The following is a 14,711-nucleotide window of genomic DNA, read 5'->3' as shown; positions in this document are numbered from 1 at the left end:
GTCATCTTCATCTCCAGACATGTATTCTTCATGAACAAGAGCCTTGTCATCCTTCCTCTTTGCAAACTTGGTGAACTTCTTCTTCTTAAGCACAAGCTTCTCGGACTTGTCTTCACGTCTCTCATATGGACAATCATGAACAAAGTGTCTTGGGCTATCACAATTGTAGCATTTCCTTCATCCAAAAGATCTTCCTTGAAGATTTCTTCCTTTGTTTGCCATGGTCCCGGAGTACTTCTTAACTAAGAGAGCCAAGTCTTCTGCAAAATCATTTGCCAGGCACGAGGTATCATTATCCTCCTCACATATCTCTTCACTCACTTCTTCCTCCCTTAAGGATTGGCTCATCACTTTCTTGGCCTTGAAGGCAAGATTGGAGTTCTTGGTTGCTTGAGCTATTGCAAATGTTTTCTTGGACTTGGTTTCCAAAAGAATATGGGTAGAGAAGGTGGAAACAACTTGAGCCGAAGTCAACTTGTGATAGTCCGGGCGTTGATGAACCATCATGACCATGGTATGTTCTGTGAGAACCATAGCATCTATGAACTTGAACTTGATGAATTCATCATTTGCCCAAGTGCACCCAAAGGTTCTCAAGTTGAGCACAAGGGACTTCAACCTTCGGTAAACCTCTTCTGCGGACTCACCCTCATTCCTCACAAAGAGATTGACTTCTTGTTTGAGCAAGGCCAACCGAGATCTTCGAATTGCTTCATCTCCTTCAAGAGCCTCCTCAAGGCAATCCCAAATTTCCTTTGCGGTTTTGAGAAGAGCAATGGAATCACTATAGTCTTCAGCCACAGCGTTGCGAAGCATGTTGTGTGCGGTAGCATTGAGTTGATCGTCAACTGCTTCCCTTGGAGTGAGATTCATTGGGTCCTTGGGGTTGAATCCATTGACCACAATCCACCACAATTGAGTTGAAGCACTGCGCATGTGAGAATCCATATCTAGCTTCCACTTAGCAAATGCATTAGCTTTCAAAGGGGCGGAGGCCCAATAGGATTAATGTGGTGATGTTGCAAGGGTTGAGGAGAGTAAAAGGGTTCCACATCATTATACTGGGGAACTTGAGTACGAGCCGGGGAAGCAAGAGGTTCCCTCGAGTCATCCGCATCATGAACCTCATTTGGGTTAAACGAGTTTGATGCGGACGTTGATGGCTTTAGGCAAGCATCAATTTCCTCCTTGACCGAGGCACGAACCTCTTTCAACATAGAGACTTTGAGGTCCGCAAACATTGAAAGAAGATCGGCCGCGGTCAAGGGGACATTCAGGTTAGTAGTAGCGGCAGGAGCAACGACCGGAGCACCAAGTGTCTCAGTCGCGGTGGGGGGTTGGTTTTGACCATCCCCCGCAATGGGTAGGCTACCTCCCTCATTCCCTAGATCGACCATATCCTCTAAGGTTATAAAACCTTATATTAGAGCACGAGGCTCTGATACCAATTGAAAGGATCGATACGGCCGACTAGAGGGGGGGGTGAATAGGAGACTACAAATTTTAATCTTTCTTGTAGATTTTAAGGCTTAGCGGATAAAAGAGTTCACTAGATATGCAACTAGGTGAATGCAACCTATATGACAAGCAAGCTCCAAGAAGAAAAGCTAGGCAACAAACTACTTAGCAAGCCAACAAGCATACAACAACAAAGAAAGGTGCGGGAAAGGATTAACCACAAGTGAGACGAGGACGCGGATTTTAACCCGAAGTTCACTCTTCCTTGGGGAAGAGCTAATCTCCGTTTGGAGCGGTGCTAGAGCCAAAGCTTGCGGAATGCCACCAAAGGCTCACCGTATTCTCCTTCGAGTCACCCCCAACGGATGAGCCTCGAACCACTCAGGGTTGGTCTTGAAGGCGACCACCACACCTTTACAAACTTCTCCAGAGCACACCACAAGAAAGGAAGCTTCTGGAGGAACCTCTAACCGCCTAGGAGCCCAAGCTCCAAGAGTAACAAGTCAATGGGGAAGAAATGTTGCGGGGAACGCGATTTGGTTTGGTCAAGTTGTAGATCGGGTCTTGCTCTCCCAATCCCCAAAGTTTCAACAAGTATGGGTGGAGGGATTGAGAGTATTGAGCAAAATGGGGTGTAGCAATGGTGGAGCTCAACAAGACATTAGGATTGAAGGTTGGAGGAGGAAGAAAGGCCTTTTATAATGTTCATGGGCTAGTGGGGATTTCTGCCCGTTGGACCCCATGCGCACGGGCTAAGTCAGCCCCGTGCGCACGGGGTATCCAGAGACAATCGCACCCCCCGTGCGCACAGGGGTTAAAAGACCCCGTGCGCATGGGGTACCCAGAGAGTTACCCAGTACCCCGTGCGCACGAGGGTCAAAAGACGCCGTGCGCACGGGGTACCCAAAGAGTTACCCAGTACCCCGTGCGCACGGGGTACCCAGTAACTTATTGTTGCAACTTTCTGAGTACCACAGCACACACACTAGGTTCATATGAGGTGGTTGGAGTGGGAAGGGTAAGAGAGTAAGGCTCGGCAAAGGCATTCCCACACAACATTTATCCACACAGACCCCTCTTAATAGTGCGGTCTTTCCTACGACTCGAAGCAAACCAAAACTAAACCTTCGAAGCGTCGAAAGACCACGCCTTTGTCCTTTTTGAAATGGGGGGTCGCACATCTCCATCGCGGGCACTTAGAACCAATAACCTGAGATAAACTTTAGCAACCGATATTAGTTCAACTAACCACATTGTCATCACACCAAAATATAGCTTAAGTGCCGTTAGCACTTTCAATAGTGTTGAGAAAAGTGGCAGAGAGCTGGCTATGCTTGTGAGGAAGTTCCAGAAGTTTTCCAAGAGAAATCGATTTGGAAAGTCTTCAAAGTATGACTCGAAGAACACTTGAGAAGCTTTGATCGAGACTACGATAAGAGAACTTGTCACAAATGCAAGAAGCCAGGCCATTACATCGTTGACTGCCCCTTTGGAAAAAGGGCTCAAAGAAGAAGAAGTCTAGCAAGGATGACGACACTGATGAGAAAAAGAAGAAATCTTCAAAGTCTTCATCAAAGTCATCATGGAAGAAGAAAAGCGCCTCCGTCAGAGCTTGTGCTTTCATTGGGAAGGAAATGGATTCTGAGGAAGAACCTGAGGAAGCTGAGGAATCTAAGGAGGAATCCGACTCTAGGGTAGCAAGCTTGGCTCTCGCTACGCAGTTCTCAGCAAGTCCATCTTCGACCATGAAGAAAAGGGTGACTCCACCAACACTGAAGACTATGCTGACGACTACACTCCCACCTATTGCTTCATGGCAAGAGGTGACAAGGTAACCTCACGAGAAGCTTACTTTAGTAATTCAAGTGATGATGACTCTGAATGTGAAGCAAAACCTAGCTACAAAAAACTTGCTAAAATTGCAATTGAACAACAAAGAGCTATGGAAAAGATGCAAAAATTGCTAAACAAAAGTGATGAATATGTATTAAAGGGCCATATCTGTATGATACAAGCTTGTTAGCCATAATAGAACATATATACTAGTTTACTTTTCACACAAATAGAACCTTAGATGATCACCCTGACATGGTGAACTAATTTAGACCCAAGTAGAGACAACGACTATCAATGAGACAAATTGTAGCTAGCTACCAAGTAATAAAGATTGTATACCACGACAATGTGTATATCATTCCTTTTCCTACTCAAGGAACATAGATAAGTTAAGAAAATATTTTTACAATATGTATATAGAGCAAGAAAAAAAAGAGTCATTAGAACACTACTCTTGGCACTAAGGTACAATTTTTTTTGCGGGTGAATAACTTGTATTACTCAACTCATAGAATTACAATCATCAGTAGCTAACTGGACAATTTCCTCAGGACCAGAACCCAACCAAGTCATGGTTCTACCTTTGGTACGAGCAAAATTAGCTAGACTGTCACTATTTATACGATGCAAGCTTGTTAGTCATAATAAAATATGATGCATTAGTTTGTTTTGCACGCAAATAGAACCTCGATGGTCACCATGACATGGTGAACTAGTTTTGACCCAAGCAGAGACACCGACTATCAATGAAACAACAATGATGTCCTTTTTTTATCATGCTCTAGCTACTAAAGAAATTTAGTTTTCCGAGATATACCCAGAGAGAGAACAAAAGGAATACACAAAATAGTTAGCACACCACTAATTTTCGCATAAGGTTCGATTTTAATGAGCATATATTGCGATATTAATATTGCATGCTTATTTTTTTTACACGTCAAGGGGAAGGATCTCCAAGAGATGCCCATTTAATCATATCCATGCAAAAGCGTGATGACAAAAGAAATAGCTATCTACCATCTTTTTTCGGTGGAAACAATGGAAATGGTAGGATGTCTTTTATTGCCCGTTACGTTTCTAGAAACTTCGCTACAGAAGATACAAAGTATTTGTGTTTATTGATACGGTATTTGCTGGATCCAGCCTGTATGAGAAGTTTAGTTCATGAACTTTAGTATGACACAATTTTCCCGCCATTAATGGGTATTTACTATGTCATTACCACTAGAAAGAATGAGAACAATACAATGAAGACAATAAAATCACAAAATCGAAATCTCGATTTCATAGGTATTCAATTGCCATTTTTTGCGCCTGAATTCAATTTCCATTATTATATGTATAAGCTAGTTACCTTTAATAGAACACAATGTATTAGTTTGTTTTTGCACACATATAGAACCGAATTGATCACCATGACGATGAACTAATTTTAATTCGAGCAGAGACATACAACTATCAATGAGACAAAAAAAAAATACTTGGCTGCCAAGTATCAAGGTTTTCTACGACGACAATGTACCCATTTCTATCATGCTTTGCGTACTGTAGGAACATATACTAGTTAGGAAGCTATTTTCTCAGGAATCAGGATGTATCCATAAAAAAGGAACCCAATAGTCATCACAGTGTTACTGTCAACACTAAGATACGATTTCTAACGTGCTTATATTGCGACATTAATAATATATATGCTTATTATAACGCCAAGATACGTTTCTAACGTGCGTATATTGCGACATTAATAATATTTTCTCTGTTTCAGTTTATAAGTCCTACGCGTATATCTAGGTTGTCAATTTTATCACCCTAATATAAACTATATAACATAAAAATTATACATTTTGAAAGTAGAAACTCCGAAGTTTATGTTGGTATATTTTTTGTAATATATGACTTGTATTAGGTTGGTCAAATTGACGACCTAAAGATACGTGCACGCCCTGTAAACTGAGAGAGATATAGTATTTATTATATTTTTTTACGCTTCACAGCGAAGGATCATCATGATATGCCCATTTAATCACATTCATGCAAAGCGGTTATCGATGACAACAAGCAACAACTATCTGCCATCTATTTTTCCATGACAAAAGTGGAAACGGCAATACGCCTATTATTGTCCGTTACATCTCTGGAAGCTTCGTGCTGCAAATAATACAAAATATTTGCTTTTATCAACACGGTGTTGGATCCAGCCATACATAACATATATCAGAAGAAATGTTCGGTAACCTTACCACATCACATTTTTCTCACCATATATATTGCGACACAAATATGTGTATACACCCCCTAATACAGACTTATTGTGTTTTATACAGCAAAAGATAAGGAAAGCAAATGAAAAAAATATATAGTACAAAAGCAAGGATAGAAAACCAATTTCAATATATATACATACATAAAACCAACGCAATTAACCTCTCTGGCTTCTCCATCCGTCCTCCGTTTCTTCTCCTTCCCCCTTCCCTCGATTAATACGCAAATACTTATTTCTCTCTCTCTCTCATATTCAACTCCCTTCTTCCACCTCGTCGGCGTCCTCCTCTTCTTCGATCTCTCCTCCCATTTCAACGCTCAGGGGAGAGGCGGCGGGTAGAAAGTCCCTGCTTTTGCGCCCCCGCAGCATGTGGCGCTAGCTGCGCTGGGGCCCCACGCCATGCAGAGCGGGCCCGCATCGCCGGCCCCGCCGGAGGACACACCGATGGCGGCGGCGGCGGCGGTGGCTGAGGTGGAGGTGATGGAGGAGGCTGACGGGGAGCAGGCGAAGGAGGATGCTGTGAAGGTGGCGGAGGCGCAGGCGGATAGGGGAGTGAAGAGGGGGCGGGGGCGACCGCGGCGGCGGCCCGTGGCCGTGGAGGGGAGCGGGGTGGTGATGGTGAAGCGGGAGCAGCTCGCGCGCTGCATGACGTGCCAGCTCTGCCACCGCCTGCTCCGCAACGCCACCACCATCTCCGAGTGCCTTCACACATGTGAGTACCCCGCTCCACCGCTGCAACTAGTACGGCGCCGCCGCCGCCGGTAGCATCGAAGGCTTAAATCTTTACGAAGATTCCCGCGGTGTCGAGCATTGCGGCGGCGATTCGACGCGTTCTTGGGGCTCCGGATTCGGCCGTCGGCGACGTCGGTTTTGGTTGCGTCGAGCTCGCCATTCCCTGATCCGGGGATGCTGTATTGCCACCCCCTACATGGTTCTTGCATTGTTCATTGTTCTTGCGTGCGTCCGATTCTGGCGTTATGCTCGTGTCGCGGGTGCGCCTCTTGATTGCACGTCAATCTGGGGGACTCGTTCCTCGTGTTCGTTTCGTAACTTCCATGCTTGTAGATTCAATCTGCGGTTCAACGGATGGGTTTACGTAGATTTGTTATCTTTGTGCAAATCTGTCAACTGCTTTGGTGCGTATAATCTTGTTCAGATAGTTGTTTAGTTCCCCATTGCTACTATTCGTGATGTTATATTAACTTGCCGTGCTCTGGTCTGAGATAGCATCTAGCTCGAGTTCATGATTTATACTAATGCTGTAAGAGATTGGAATGATGATTTTAGCCTATTGCTTTGTTTTGCACGCGGGGTACTTGCAATGTTGGCCTGTAATTGGTGGAACAGTACACATTGTTTTGGGGTCCCCAATGTGGAATCACCGTTGTGTAAATATTTTCAAGCTATCTAATTATTATGCATGCATGAATTCAGTAATTGTAGTTGTTCATATCGTGTGTGCCCTTGAGATATTGTCAATCTTGATTTGTTTCTGGTGTTTGTAATTATTTCATTGTCACTTTGTTTAGATGTTAGGAGTGACATTGGTATCTCTTGGGCAGATGATTCAAGCTTTAAATCCTTGCAGTAAAATGATACATGAACCTGATCTATCACATAGTCACATCTATTGCTACAATGTTTCCTTTTACTTGATTTTGGTTAGGGTGTGACTATCATTTGAGCTCTGTCTCCTTTTTGTAAAATCTCTTCACCATTTTATCTAGCCAATTGTAGCTTTGTTCTAAAATAAGCTTCTTGGAAGACACCTCATTTTGATATATATCTGATACTAAAAAGTACAGTAGTTAGTTTATTAATGACATTTTGGTAACTGGGAGGAAAGATAGGTGGTTTTGATCTATTGCGCACCTCCTCCTAGTTTATTTATTTATTTTTCTTGTTTTTTTAGATTGGCATGTGTGGATGTTAAGTAAATAACAGTTCCAAATTGGCTGATAGAAATATTATCTCCATTTTAACTTCTGAAAAAAAAACATGCACATCTTGTTGCTTTGCTTAAATCTGTAGGACACAGGAGTTTACTACAATGTTTTCCTATCCAATTTTTGTTATAAAAACATTGTTAATGATATTTTTTGTCGATCAACCTCCTTTGTTTAATTGTAACAGTTTTGGGGAATTTTATGCTATATGGTCAAGGCTAGAGTCAGGTTTTCATTCATTTGCATGCATGATTTTCTTCCATGATGTACAGACACTTCAGAGCATTCTTTGTGTTTTCTACAGAAAGGAATTTTCACGCTGCAGTTTCTTTACCCCTCTATAATGAAGCACCAATGCTATGAAATCCACACATCTTGAGTCCTCACTATTTCGAACTTTTTTCTTGGCATCATGCAGTTTGTAGAAAGTGTATCTATAAGAAGCTTAATGATGAAGAGTGTGACCATTGTCCAGTATGTAAAATTGATCTCGGCTGCACCCCAATTGAGAAGCTTAGGTATTCTTCTCCTGATCTTATATTTTTGGGTGGGAGACACTGTATGAAGTTAAACTTTTGTTCTGTTAGATTGTTTGCTTTATCAAATGTTCTTTTACGTCTTCTAGTGTCATAATACATGTTTATTTGCTCTGTCTTTTTTTTACTTCACTGCTAAGTTCTCTTGATTGATTACTGTTAGCATCTATTTCCATTGTATAAAAATATGTTAAGAGTTAAATTTTGATCTTAAATCATCAAACAGATAGTTGGAATGAACTACAGATTGAAGGTAGTCAATAGCAGTATAAACGATTTACCCAGCTTTCTGAATAAAGCTGGAATATATATATAAGCTTTCTGAGCATCCTTCTGGATTGTTACACGCCAATGAACTGTACACCTGCAATTTGGCGAACTATCTTATATGATGTTAGAAATATACTTCCGTCTAAGGTTCCTACTATGGCAATGCATTGTGGAACAGAATATTCCACTAAGCTTGATATAAAAATTGCTTATAAATATATGTATCCACTGTTGACCTCGAGTGTTCTTCATATCTGGCAGCATTTTATGTTTTCAATAACTGACACCATTTTAAGTGTTACTAATACCAAAACTTTGCTGTCATTATACCTCTGTTTCAAGATCTTTTCTCAAGCATTTGTTCATGGAGAAAACCATTTATATTGATCTGTATACTGGCAAAATGTAATTCTTTCTGTATTAATGAATTGCTTTTCGTCTAAAATACTAGTGCTGTTTGCATAGTTTATTTTTCTGGATTTGCTTTTTGTGAGGTCATTTTTAGATATATTTTTATAGAATTCTATAGTATGAGACCGAGTATGTAATGTTTACTGACTTTAAATTGAGTATCTGTTTCCCTTATTTCCTGCTAGGATCGGGACTTTATCATGTAGCTCTTCTGAATTGGGGGATTTTATTATGGTGAATGCTATTTTACATTCTAAACTTGTGCTTTTTCTTCTATTCATTTCTGTTATTTTGATTTTAGGGCTGATCACAATAAACAAGACGTGAGGTCAAAAATTTTCCCATTGAAAAGAAATAAGATCGGTGCTAAAGAATCTCCAGTTACACTGCCTATTAAAAGGAAAGAGAGGTCTATCTCTTCATTGGTGGTTGACACACCTCGAATAACAACGGGTTTGACTGGGCGCCGAACAAGAGCCGTTACTAGGAAGGCTGCCGCTGCATTACGTGGCCTTGGTCCTATCCTTGATCCTGTAGAAAGGGATAATGGTAGCGCCAATAAGCATCCTGATAATTTAAGCTTGCTGGACAGCTTGAGCAAAGTGCCTCAAACAAGAAGAAAGGTAAAAAAACGGCTGTAGCATCCTGACTGAATAATGTGCTTTTTAACATTTTTTTCTTACTTTGCTGTTGTGTTTTGCATGAGCTACGTATATTTAGTGCATCATGTCATCAGTAGCAGTGATTTGACGTTATTATTTGCAGGCATCATCAATTGCAGAAACGTCAAGTCATAACTCTAATAAAGATAAAGCAGGTGATGATAAGGACTTGGACAAGGCAGATCTATGGAAACCTCTAAACTGTCTTGTAGAGGCTGCAAGCAAAACAAAGTCCTTCAGGTCAAGTCCATCTGTTAAGGGAGATCAGCCCAATGGATCTCCTAGTAGTGAACATGCTAGCAAAGAGAAGCCCGTGGAGAATCTACGGAAGACCAGATTTCAAGATGACAAGAAAGATGCTCCACAGCCAGTAATGCTTAAAAAGAAAGGGACTGGCCGGACGAAGAATGCAACTTCTGTTGCTGCAGCTAGCCAGAAGGCCCAGAATAGTAGGGCACTGAACCCCGTATGGTTCTCATTGATTGCCTCGTTTGAGCAGTAAGTCAAGATTATAGTATCAGTTATCTTCAATTCAGTGAAAACATTATCTTAGGTGTCTCCCACCTCCCCTTTGATCTTCTGTCATTCAAATATTTTCAGGAAAGGTGTCCCACCCTTGCCACAGATACCTGCCCATTATTTGAGAATAAAGTAAGCTCATGTTCCTCAGCTCTGCTGCTGATGATCTTATCTATCACAATAGTTCTTTAAATCCACATTTTAAATGGATGCTCTTGACACTTGGTTATTGAACTTATATGGTATCTTTCTAATGGAATAGCATGAAAACTGTAAAATACCAAGGAAAGAATGCTAATAACCTGGATAGAAGAAAACTATGTCCAGAGATACTATGCCATGGTCTTAGGCGATGGTACCATGCAAGTATGAATTCATTTGCAAAATCTTATTTAGTTTCAGTTTCAAAGTATGTATCCTTCCAGTGGGTGGAAATTGGTGATCAGTTCATAATTGTGGATTTTGTCTAGCTCATAGAAGGGGGCACATGGAAGGGGCTTAGATTTGGAGATAAGCATAGCTGCACATCTAAGCTTGTTCCTTTATGGTCTTGTAGTAATGCAGTTGTCACAACTTATAAGCTTGTTAAGTTGTTCTTTGCCACCTGCTGATCACTTTAGTCCGTTTGTACAAAATGTGTAAGTAACTTGGCTGAGGAGTCAAGTGAGCTTCAAAATTTCTCCTGTAAATACGCACCTAACTTTTTTGGCATATATTAAAGTAAAATACAACAAAATAGAAAAGTCAACTTACATAGTTTGATTAGTCTCCCCCCTTGTAGGTGCGGTCACTTGAATTTTTATTGTTGCAATCATCAGTTGTTTATGTTATGTTGCATCTATACATCTTTCAGTTTTTTCGGTTGTGGCTAATGCATTTTCTAATGATAGAGATGGAAGTATAGCCGCATCATCCATCCAAAGGTATATTATGCAGAAGCTCAGTCTTGGAAGTGAGTCTGAGGTGAGACTTCTACCTTTGCTTAATGTTTTACGAGTTGTCCAAAACTATGAGCATTATTTGTAGAAGAACACACATTATTGTAAAGTGGAATCAGCGTAAATTTTGGCTTGCTCTTAAATTTAGAAGTTTCATCTTAGAAGTAGAAGTCCAAACTCACCTGATGTTTACCAGCATTTCTTATCACCTTACTGCTGCTATAGCTATGCATCTAAGTTATTCTTCTTGAGTCCAGAACCACAGCTTGTGTGAACAGTACCTGATCTTGGTGTTTACAGGTTGAACTGAGCTGCTGCGGGCAGTCAATAAACCCCATACAACCGGTGCACAACCTGATGGATAGGTGGCTGAGGGTTGGCCCGTCGCGCCATTTGCAGACGTCGGTAGGCTCCTCTGGGGGAGAGTATGTGATGGTGATAACCTATGGGCGGCCGAAGTCTTGAGCGCACCATGCTGCGCCCGGCGATCTCCTGATGCGCCAGAAGGGTTGCGCCTTGCCCTGGGAAGGAAGAGGTCCTCGAAAGATAAAAGGGTTCTCTCTCCCAGTCGACATATACTGAAAAGAATGTGGCTGGCTCGTTCTGCAGCCAGCCCACCTTGTTGGTCTTGATCTGATGCTGTTGGATTCTCTTAGGGTTTATTCGATGTTCCCCTAGTTCGTTTTATACCCTTGTTATATACAGATGAAGTCTGTTGTTGTTCTAAACTTGGCGAAAGTTGACTTATGTTGAGGCTGGATAAAGTGATGATATGTTTCAACCTTCGTCTGGAAGGGGTGAATGGTTGCAGTGCTCGGCTGCTTCTGGGCTGAAAGTTTCGTTCCAAAGGAGCGTCATGCCAATGGCTGATGGTCTGTTGGTTTAGTTTGATTCGTGCCTCGTCACTCCCACTGGAGTATTGTTCATTTGCAGTAATAGGTCTGATTTATATCTCGATTGGGAATCAGAAGCCAAAGAAATTTGAGTGCTGTTCTGTTCCTGGGTGCATATGCACCTGGTATGAACAGTAGTTTATTAAAAAGAAGTTAACACATTTTGGAAGTTTCTGATTTTTTTAGATAAACATTAATTTTCACGATCCGGCGCACGGTGAAGTTTCTGGACGGTGTTAATTTTCACAGTAGTTTATAAGCTCTGGACGGTGAAGTTTCTGATTGGGCGCCCTCGAACTATAGATGAACGATCCCACGAATAGTCCCTCGATCGGAAGGTCAAAAGCACGGTCTCTCTATGAGTTGCAAGCATACTGTCTTCACGATCCGGCAGTACTTCACCGTCCAGAGCTTATAGTCGCCGGAGAATTAGAGAGGAGATTAGAACTACACTGGACTTCTAATTATGATGATTAGAGAATCTAGATCTAACTCAAATTGATCAACTAGGATCAACTAGAAATAGAGAATTAGAGGATGCTCCAAAACTTGTGTATCAAAAGTGACCAAAATCACTAGTATATATACGTTGGCGGAGAGGGGAGGGGACGCCACAAGGGGGGAAGGATGCCTTCCCCCTTGAGAAAGATCGTGGATATCGCCTAGAGGGGGGCGGGGGGGGGGGGGGGGGGGATGAATAGGCGCTTTAAAATAATTACGGTTTAAGCTTGAACAAGTACAAAATAAACCTAGCGGTTAATTTGCCAAGCACAAAATAATTACGGTGACAACCGTTGGGGGCGGTCACCGGTACCCGTCAAATTGCACGGGGCGATCTCCACAACCTAATTGGAGACCCCGACGCTTGCGCGGAGCTTTACACCACAATGATTGAGCTCCAAACACCACCAACCGTCTAGGGCGCCCAAGCACCCAAGAGGAACAAGCTCAAGGGTAGCAAGCACCCAAGAGTAATAAACTTCTCAACTTGTAACTTCCACGTATCACGTGGAGAACTCAAACCGATGCACCAAATGCAATGGCAAGGGCACACGGAGTGCCCAAGTCCTTCTCTCTTAAATCCCACCGAAGCAACTAATGCTAGGGAGGAAAATGAGAGGAAGAACAAGAAGGAGAACACCAAGAACTCTAAGATCTAGATCCAAGGGGATCCTCTCACAAAGAGAAGAAAGTGATTGGTGAAAATGTGGATCTAGATCTCCTCTCTCTTTTCCCTCAAAAACTAGTAAGAATCCATGGAGGGATTGAGAGTTAGCAAGCTCAAAGAAGGTCAACAATGGGGGCAAAAACGAGCTCAAGAGATCAGGTTCAATGGGGAAGAAGACCCCCTTTTATAGGTGGGGAAAAAATCTAACCGTTATGCTCACAGCACGCACAGAGCGGTACTACTGCTCCAAGGAGCGGTACTACCGGGCGGTAGTACCCCAACAGCGAGGAGGCAAAAGGCCAGTAGAACCAACGGAGTGGTACTACCGCTCGTCCTCACGGTACTACCGCTAGGGATCGCGGTACTACCGCAAAGGGTAGCGGTACTACTGCTAGCGAGCGGTACTAAAAAAATACATCCGGGCCTACCACCGCAGGACTTGGGACGAGTTTTTGGTCCGGAGCGGTACTACCGCTGTAGGAGCCGCGGTAGTACCGCTCTGGAGCGGTATTAAAAAAATTACATCCGCTCCAATTCACGGTAGTACCGCTGCAGCCTTTTCAGAACACCAAAACTGCCATAACTTTTGCAAACGGACTCCGAATTTGATGAAACCAAGTTTGTTGGAAAGCTAGCGACAAGGGCTAACACAATATTGAAAGAAATATCAATAAGAAGCAAATTAGAAAAGTCCCAAAAGAAAATGGTGAGAACCCTTCCTCGGATAAGACCGGTAAAACCTCCAACACTGAAAACATCATAGAAGGCGCATGCAAACTCCGTTTTCGATGAACTCAAGCTTTGTCATCAAGATGACCATAAGCTCTAAGACTCACAAAGAGAACCAAACAAGAACCAAGAAACATGATGCAAGGATGCAATGGTTTGAGCTCTCGACGAACGATACGATCAAGCTACTCACTTGAGAGCCCCCCTTGATAGTACGACTATCGATCCTATAACCCGGTCTCCCAACTACCACCATGAGACCGGTAAAATAGAAAACCTATCAAGGGCAAACCTTTGCCTTGCACATGATCCACTTGAGCTAGATGATGACGATCTTGTCCTCCTCAAGATGGACCACCTTTCTTGATTGCGTTGGGTCGATGGAGACTAGATGATTGCTCCCCCATACTCCACTATGGGTGAGCCACTCTTCGGCACATCTTCACAAGTCCATTGACACCACAATGGATGGCAAGCTTCAAGAACTTGATCTCTTCGTGATTCTCCACTTGAACTTGCACACGTCAATCTTGATGACGATCACCACTTGATGTCATCCTTCCCATGGGTTGTATGATATCATCCTCTTGACGCAAGCCCATGGACACGTACCTAACCCCACATAGACTCTCACATAGACCATGGGTTAGTACACAAAGTGCAATGGACAATGCTTACCATACCATGGGATCACTTGATCCCTCTCGGTACATCTTCTACTCTTTGTGAGTTGATCAACTTGATTCACTCTTGACTTAGTCTTGATCAACCTTGAATCTTTCCAACTCTCTTCGTTTGGATGATGTCTGGAAGGTAAACATGAATGATCACACAATCTTCTTCTTCAAGACATGCTTGCAATAAGCTCAACACTCACATGACCAATCTTTGGATAATTCCTTAATAGCACCTTGGTCAACCCATAAACTCCTTGAAACCAACACATGGACTTCAAGAAATGCCTATGGAAAAATCCTTCAAATATTACTCAATGCAACCATTAGTCCATAGAGAATGTCATCAATTACCAAAACCACACATGGGGGCACCGCATGTCCTTTCAATCTCCCCCATTTTGGTAA

At 42.4% G+C, this 14,711-nt stretch overlaps 1 protein-coding gene across 1 annotated transcript; it reads left to right on the top strand.

Moving 5' to 3' along the window:
• The first annotated feature begins 5,735 nt into the window (after positions 1–5,735).
• Positions 5,736–11,641, top strand: LOC125507900 (E3 ubiquitin protein ligase DRIP2-like). Its single transcript, XM_048672422.1, has 7 exons — positions 5,736–6,269; positions 7,922–8,021; positions 9,022–9,343; positions 9,486–9,880; positions 9,983–10,033; positions 10,792–10,864; positions 11,140–11,641. The coding sequence occupies exons 1-7, from the start codon at positions 5,957–5,959 to the stop codon at positions 11,302–11,304; spliced, it is 1,419 nt and encodes a 472-aa protein (XP_048528379.1). The 5' UTR covers positions 5,736–5,956; the 3' UTR covers positions 11,305–11,641.
• Positions 11,642–14,711: the final 3,070 nt, after the last annotated feature.

Source organism: Triticum urartu, chromosome 5 (genome assembly GCF_003073215.2).
Source record: "Triticum urartu cultivar G1812 chromosome 5, Tu2.1, whole genome shotgun sequence".
Lineage (NCBI taxonomy): Eukaryota > Viridiplantae > Streptophyta > Magnoliopsida > Poales > Poaceae > Triticum > Triticum urartu.
The sequence above is the reverse complement of the archived record's forward strand: the minus strand, read 5'-3'. Positions and strand labels throughout refer to the sequence as shown.